This window comes from Hakea prostrata, chromosome 7, assembly GCF_041222555.1.
Source record: "Hakea prostrata isolate BN-2017 chromosome 7, UWA_Hpros_2, whole genome shotgun sequence".
Lineage (NCBI taxonomy): Eukaryota > Viridiplantae > Streptophyta > Magnoliopsida > Proteales > Proteaceae > Hakea > Hakea prostrata.
In genome coordinates this window covers 46,803,721-46,812,237 of record NC_142606.1, presented here as the reverse complement: position 1 = coordinate 46,812,237, position 8,517 = coordinate 46,803,721, and the positions used below count along the sequence as shown (strand labels likewise).

Genomic DNA, 8,517 nt, shown 5'->3' with positions numbered 1-8,517 from the left:
ATGGAGCATTAATGTTCCCTTCCAGAATTTGGATAACCAAATGAGAGTTGCAGACGTAACCCCTAAACCATTATTGAACTCAATGCTGGCTTGAACTCCACAGTTGCGGCATCAAAAGATGGTTAAATCATCCGACTTGTCATCTATTTTGGAAAACCATATTTTTCTACTTCTGCATCCTAATTTTTCCCTTGGATCGATATAGGTATCATGGATAACCTTTCCCATACTGTGCAGATACCCAATAAGTGAAGCTACATGGATTGATGGTTAACCTGGCAGATATCCGGAAATTTTTACAAGAGAGGAAACATGATAGGTCTGATAAGAACCATCAGTGTGGGCCCACCCAATAACATTTTGGTACACAAAGTCATCACAATAAAAAAACAAAAACCTTGCCGCATGTATGGTATCATATCCTCGCGAATAAATATGGAACGGTATTGATATGAATTAATAATGCAAATGAACCATACCATATTGATACTATCCCGAATATTATAACCGCTTTGTATAGAATAAATATGGTTGGTAATTGTATGACATGCTTGCACTGTTTGGTATTTAATATGGTAAAGGTGTGGTGTAAATTTATTTGATATCATACTACCACTCTACAAAATAACTGTTATATTGTAAATCCACATCATTACATATGTTCATTCGACAAGGTTGGCAGTCAAGAAAATTGGATACTAATTAATGGGAAATTTAGAATATATCAATTTCACCCTATATATATATATATATGTATATATATATATATATATATCAAAACCTAGAGGATATTTATAAACCCATAGGGCAAGATAATTTTTCTATTTCCTTCCCCACTAGGTTTCCACTTCATTGTTGTTCATGTAAGTTACCATTTACAATAAATGACTCAGAAGCATTTTCTGAAATATGGAACACACGAGAATAGGATGACCCAACACCACCAGCTTTCCCAAAACAACAATGATAGAGTTGCAATTCATGAAGTTCATGCCATCAAACCGTTTAAGGGCTTGAGATGCATAGCAGTCAAGAAGTCATGGACAAACGCACCACATCAGCAGGCAGCAACAGTTTATTCATGAGGCACAGCCCCACAACAAAGGAGAGTGGAAGGAGATACGAATAAAGCTCGACCAACTGAATTAGAACTACAAGGGAAAAGTAAAAAACGTCAAGAAAAACCAAACTAAGCAGGCTAGCGGGCTTCCTTTTTCTTTTTTCTTCTTTTGATCACTAACCTAACTAGTTCTTATCCTAAACTATCTGTCATCTAGTATCAAAAGAGAGCAATAATAACTTCATCTATCCCGGCCGCTAATCCCAAGAAAATTAAAGAGAACAACACAACCCAGCATCAGGCATTAATTCCTTGGAACAACAGCACAAACCAACGGGTTCTTCATCTCAAGAGAGAGCTTGAGGCATTCAGACATGTCGACACCATTATTAGAAGGAAACCATTTGAAGTTCTGAAGCAACTGAGCCAACCATAACTGAACAGTAGCAAGACCCAGGGTCTTACCAGGGCATACCCTTCTCCCAGATCCAAAAGGTGCTAACCTCAGATCCGAACCCATAATGCTCACATCTTCTTCCAAGAATCGTTCTGGCTTGAACACGTTGGGCTCTGACCAGATAGCTTCATCATGTGTTATTGCCCACATATTCACCATAGCTGTGGTACCTGCAGGGACGAAGTGGTTCCCAACATGAACGTCATGGACGGCAAGACGGGCCCAGGAAAGTAGGGGACCTGGTGGGTTCATTCTAAGCGATTCCTTTATAATTGCTTGAAGGTATGGAAGTTTTTGAAGATCAAAATCTGATACGCCACGGGTGGTTCCCACAATTAAATCAATTTCTGACTGGGCTTTAAATTGGACCTCTGGGTTAACCACCATTCTTGCCAGAATCCACTCCAGTAGAATAGCCACTGTATCAGTTCCTCTGAAAATCATCTCCTGTAGATTAAGACAATTGCAGAAAATAGTATTTAAGACACCGCCAAAAAAGTAAATAAAAAGAATGATTAAAATGTAAGCAACTGGAGAAGAAATAGGATTAAAATGTCAAAAGATAAAGAGACTAACCCAAAGAACAGCAACTAGATCCGAATCACTGAGTCTGCTGTCCTCCTCCTCTTCTAAGTCTAGCAAAACGTCAACGAATTCTCCAACTGTCTTATCACCGAAGACTCCATTAAGTGTTCTTCTTCTCCTGTGCTTTTCAACGATTTCGCCAACAAAAACATTCACCCTGGAGACCAGCTTTCGGCCTCTCTTTCTCACTCCTTGCAAATCTAACCATCCCAGAAAAGGGAAATGATCGCTCCAGTTAAAAGTCCCAAGCAACTCATACCCTTCACTTACAAGCTGTTCTAGTTCATACCCTTCTCTGCTTTCCTTGAAATCATAACTCATCCCGAAAACACTCATCATAACATTGTTTAAAGACCCAAAATGCAGTACCTTCTTCACTTCTACCTCTCCTTTCAACACCATGGATGTTTTGATCTCCTCCACCATCTTTAAACCGATTTCACACCTGAAAGCACCGAAACCAGAAATCCTCTTGGGGCTAAACAAGTGGGTGGCTGAGATTCTCCTTAAGTTCCTCCAATAATCTCCAAAGGGCGCAAAACCCATGGCTCGGTGGAAAAGAAGCTCGTAAGCAGATTCCTTGACAGGTCTATCTGCGAAGGCCGAACTACTGAGTATCTCTTTAGCGGTGTTGGGGTGACTTGAGATGATGAAACGACTAAAACCCACAGAGAAGGCCATCAGTTGAACAGCATTAAAACGCTGGGAGAGGTTGGCCAGAACCCGGTGGGCAGCGAATCCAGTAAAGGCAAATATTGAGCCAAGGAGAGGTAACCCATATGGACCTGGAATTACCATTCGAGCTTGAGTTTGAGTTTTCGACAGCGCCCAGGCGAGCCCACCCGGTACAAGCCAAAAACCAAAGACTACAAGCAGAAAAATAACACAAGAAACCACTTCGATGATTAGAGAAGGTGAATAACTAGCAGCCGAAGGGAAGAACAGAAGCTGGTAAGTACTGGACGACATTCTTAATGTGTGGAAGTTATCAGATGAGAGATTAGTTTGTCTCAGAAGCTTTCTGCGTATATGAGAGCCTGAGATGGAGAGAGAACAGAGAGAACTGCAGCACGTATGACATAAAATTCGAGTGTGGAAGGGCGGGTTAAATAATGGAGTGCTTTGGTTTGAGATTGCCTCGACTACCCCCGAGAGGCTGAGACTATAATATATTTTTCCTGAGGTAGGATATAATTGAAGAAGCACGAAAAACTAAATTGAGTTATGAGATTCATTCAATGTACGAGAACAAATAAATGAAAAACCCTCTAAATGCACTACTCCGATCCGTGAACAGTCGGATTTCATTTTCGTGTTTGCATTAAGTTTCTATCGTGGATTATCAGCATCTGCAACAAAAGTAATTTAAGTTAGCTTTAACTCGAACCGTGGAATCGGTTCGTTTCAAGCCAAACGAACCATATGGTAATTGGTTCTTTAATAATCTCGTTTTATTTTAAGAAATGGAATCCTCCTGCATCCTCAGCTTTAGCTTGTTCAATCACAAATCCTCCATTATCTTCTCTGGGTTTCAACGATTTCTTTTGAAAACCAAAAACCTCTACTAACCCAAATATGCTTTCCCCAAAACATTCAGCACTGCTTCTTCCGCCACAGCCAACGCCGCCACCACCACCACCATCGCTGATGTAAAATCCGGCCTTATCCTAACCCTGACCCGGCCCAGATTTTATACTGTTGCAGGTCCGAAGACCTGAAGTGGTGGTAGAAGAGACCTGTGGGCCCTCTTAGTTGATGATTCGATGCGAGAAGCGGAGCCTATGGACATTGACGATGATGCCCCTTACTTGAGCACATTGTCAGTTTGCAGTAAAAATCTGCGCATCGACGAAGATTGGATTAGTTGAAGACCTTCCCGGAATCCCATGATCAATCCGAAGGTATTTTCTGAAACTAGACTTGTTGATTCACTTGTAGGAGAAAATCCCACTCGATTTGACACTGTATAGCCTTCCAAATCCACTCCTGAAGTTGCTGTCACAGCTTGGTCGAGTGCCTGGTCGACTGACAGTCGACCAAGAGTCATGAAATCCGAAAATTCATGAAATCTCTTCCCATTTTGCCCCTACCTTCTTGGAACTCGTGAATGAGGACCTAACCTAATCATTGGCACTTCAGAGCTCAAGGTTGGACACTCTCTTGGGCTATTCTTTGAAGTTTGGGAAGATCTTGACTATAATCATTAGTGTATGTGTTAATCATCAATCCAAGGTATGATTCTTTCTATCATCTTCTAATCTATTCATTTCCCTATCATTGATAATCTTGAGACCATGGCTGAAGTGCTGCAATCTTGCAAACACTCAACCATGAGTTTCCCCTCTCCAATTCCTTAAACATCTTCACTCATGATATGCTATGATTCAATTAAGATTAATTTCACTTCATCACTTTGATTCTATTCAATCTAGCCTAATTGATTCAAATCTGATATGTAATTGCATGATAAGCTTAGACTATATTGAAATTAAGACTCTAACTCAATTCTTATCCTTTATTTGATTGATTCCTACCATCCTTTACAATTTCTATAAATTCCATTTTGATTCTTGAGGATTACCATATAGAACCTAATATTTCGAATTGAGCATTTTCGATTGAACCGTTGGATCTTCATGAAAATTGGTGTGCAATATCCTCGTACTGTTATAAACATGCCCTCCAAATTTCATGTCAATCGGAACAGTGGAAGGGCAGCTTCTGATCACATTTCCCTTGCTGCCCAGAAGTTAACAAGTCTTGGTCCACTGCTTGGTCGACAGTCGACCAAGCCAGTCAACCAAGAGTTGTTAAAGCCCTGTTTTCAGCCGAATTGATCCGTTTGAACCCCGATTTGAATGTTTTCTTCTCTGATGTTGCTTGTATGTTATCTAGGGTGTCAACACTGACTTTGGAACCATTCTTGGTGATCCTTGAATTTAATTACAACTTGATTAAGGTAAGGACAGTCGTTAATTTAAGTATGTTAATTACATCAACATGCTTACATTATGGGAAGTTAATGATTATGTTAATACGAGTATTTCCTTTACCATACATGACTGTTAAATGTTTCTTATCAGTAATACAATGTCATATATTATTTAGAACATCATGTTCAATTATGCTTTATGAATTTAAATATGATCAATCATGTTATGATATACATTGTTTATATGATGAATTATTGATTCGAGTATGATATGATGAGATTGAGCTTGTGATTGATTACGTATGACTTGGGATTGGGAGGTGTCCTTTTGACACTTCTGTCCTTGGGCATCGGAGGGAATAGTATGGGATGTTCTCCGATGGTGCCTATCGACACTTTCCCGGGTCATTGGGTGACATATATAGGGTTGTCTAGGTGTATGGTTAGGATATTTTTCTTTGTCGTATCAGACCCGAATCGGAAGGGTATTGAGACCGAACGACCCGTGGTAGAATATGAGCGAGAGTACTCAAGACCGGTATCCACTCCGTGAGAGGGCTTGAACTATACTCAGTGGTAGGGTTGCATATGGATAGACCTGGGCTCACGAGCGCTCAAGACTGGTAACCAATCCGTGAGAGGACATGAGAGCTTCCCGTTTACTATATGTGGACGACCAATAGGGTTGGTGAGTCCGGTGAGTAATATCCGTGACTCTAGTGTGAAGGATACCGGAAAGGATCGCCGGGGGCGAGGAATGGACGTATCTGGATCTGACATGATATGACTGAGTAGATGACTTGCATTGGGCTAGGCTTTACCGTGACATGCACCTGTACTTATACCAAATGGTGATGTGAGAGAGCGGTGACTGATTCCCCAACCATGGTTTATGAGATGACCTTACCGAACTTCCCCGGGCAGACCCAAGATATCTTATGATTGAGGGGGAGTGATTGACAACCCAAAGGAGTATGGTGCTATGGCTTAAAGCATGTCTACCTTAGAGACCAACATACTTAATATAGAATCATATTTCATTTTGCCTCATATCATATTTCATCGTATGTGAATTATATCGAATGGACTGTGTATTATGAAACGACTTGCCTTGCTGAGTTCTTTTGAACTCATTCCTTTTTGTGCAATTTGTTAGATTTTCCTGCAGGTACTGACAATCTTGATGGCGTGTCCTACGACTAGAGCTATGATCCCGCATACTACCCTGCGGGTGATGGCTACTATGAGAGTCAGGATTGCGGTGCCGAGGAGGATTATAGTTCGTTCCCGGGTTAGCCCCACTCTTGTGAGGGAGCGGCCACGTTGGGTTCACTTCATCCATACCTACGAGGAAGTCTTCATTAGGATAGAAGAAACCTATGTGTAGGCCCCATTTCCCTGGATGACTGTAATCATTGGGATCTTCTCTCTCCAGTTTTTATGGATTTATTTATGATACTGTCTGTAACTAAACTTGATTTACTACTGCTTCCGCTATTTGTGAAGGAGTGACTTCTGATCACTCCTTCTCTTTGAGATGTTATCACTTTGAAGTTGATATTTAAATGTTTCCGCACTCTGATTATCTATCTTGTCTTATTCTTTTGATCCATCTATTGTTTCTGTATACATTGATTATTTTGTTCATGATTATGTTATCGTGTATGTGGGAGGCATGGCCGCTCGATCTAGATCTTCGGGCTGTGGATCACATCCCGGGTATGCCAGATAGGATACCGGTTGGGTGGATGTGACAGCCGACACTTCCGCCACCACCTCAGAGGCGATGTAATCCCTCGCCTCTCAACCAAATTGTCTTATCAAAGCAATCCTTGAACTCGAATCAAATGCCTCAGGTGACGAGCTCCACCGCCGGCAAACCAAGAAATGCCTCTCTACTCCGGAAGCCTTGCTGGACTAACCCCTTCATCTGGTATTGCGCTGTCATTTTTCTCATCTTCAGCCTTCTTCTCATCATTTCCGGAATATTTACCATATCACCTTCCTCGTCTACAAACCCAGGTACCTATTACTCGAAAACACTTCTACAACCCTCAATAGTGTTGTTTTTGATACCCCAGACTATGTAAACGGTGATTTCATCTTTCTCGCTAACTTCTCCAACCCTAATCGCAAGATTGACGTGAGGTTTGACTACTTGGAATTCGAACTCTACTTGTTCGACAGGCTTATTGGAACTCAAGCCCTTCAAGCTTTCTCTTTGAGACACAGAGAGGTGAGGTTGGATTCGGTTCATATGTTAACAAGCGAAGCTTATTTGCCTCCAAATCTGGCAATAGAGCTCAGAAAGTAGTTGCAGAGTAATCAAATTTGATATAATATAAGGGGAACTTTTAGAGTGAGATTCAATTTGGGCTTGAGGCACGAATCTTATTGGCTGTATGGAAGATGCCTGGTTGAGGAATTGAACACTTGGAAGAACAAAAGTAATTTTAAGTCGCAGGTTTACTGTATGGTTCGTTCGGCTCAAAACGAACCGCATCTACGGTTCGAGTTAAATGCTTAAAGCTAACTTAAAATTACTTTTGTTGCACATGCTAATAATTGATGGTAGCGATTTAATGCAAGCTCGAAAATGAAATCCCACCTTTCACTGCTTGGAGCAGTGCATTTAATGCACTGCTCCTAAGCAAAATCCCTTCAAATCCGGGTGATGTTGAATCTATAATCAACTGTGCGTATCGTCTTTGATTTTGGAAATTGTCTTCCTTTCCCCAGAGTTCCGATTTATCAACTTATGATTTTGCTATCTATAAAAACTCTATGATTCTTCCAATTATTATTCCATTTTCAGGAGTAACACTACCGTGAATTGCTGCTTCCGTGTAGCATCTCAAGCGTCCATGCTAAGGAATTTTTCTGGTGGTCCATATGCCAAGTAACTGCATTTCTATCCCTTGATTATTTATTATTTTTCGGTAATATAGATAACTGACTGATGCGTCCAGAAATTGGTAAGCCTTCGGATCTATGAAGATGATTTGCAAAACAGGGTTAGATGTGGCCCGACAGCTTGGGTCGGGAGGCCACCTCCGAAGCTTAAGTTAGCTGTTGAACTGATCAAAATGCTCTGGCTGAATGCAGAGTCTGAATATGAATACTAATAGTTGGGAAACGATTCAGATACCTCTAGGGTGAGTAGATTACCTGTTTATATAGACTTTACCTCTGATTCTTGACCGTTAAGTGAATTCTCGATCTCTTTAGATGACCGTCCGATCATAGGGTTTTGCTCTAGATATTCAGGGGTGTAGGCAGTTACCGATCTTAGCACGATTCCCTCAACGCCTTGACGATAGTTGCTTCGTACAAGTTAGATTCACCTAACACAAGATTCAAGAGGTTGTTCGTGACTAGTAGCAAACGTGTGGCGCCCTCATGATCGTTTAGATTAGGTTAAGGTGGGTCCCGATAGTGGTCTAACCAAAACAGAAGGTTCGAAATTGGACCGATGGGTTCGGT

At 41.1% G+C, this 8,517-nt stretch overlaps 1 protein-coding gene and 1 pseudogene across 1 annotated transcript; one reads left to right on the top strand and one right to left on the bottom strand.

The window, feature by feature from the left end:
- Positions 1 to 781: 781 nt before the first annotated feature.
- LOC149011269 (cytochrome P450 78A5-like) lies at positions 782 to 3,160 on the bottom strand. The gene is made up of 2 exons (XM_089162903.1): positions 2,094 to 3,160; positions 782 to 1,964 (listed from the first exon to the last, which is right to left on the bottom strand). Exons 1-2 carry the CDS (start codon positions 3,069 to 3,071, stop codon positions 1,365 to 1,367), a joined length of 1,578 nt encoding a protein of 525 aa, XP_089019029.1. The 5' UTR covers positions 3,072 to 3,160; the 3' UTR covers positions 782 to 1,364.
- LOC149011268 (uncharacterized) lies at positions 3,145 to 7,561 on the top strand (annotated as a pseudogene).
- The last annotated feature ends 956 nt before the right edge of the window (positions 7,562 to 8,517 follow it).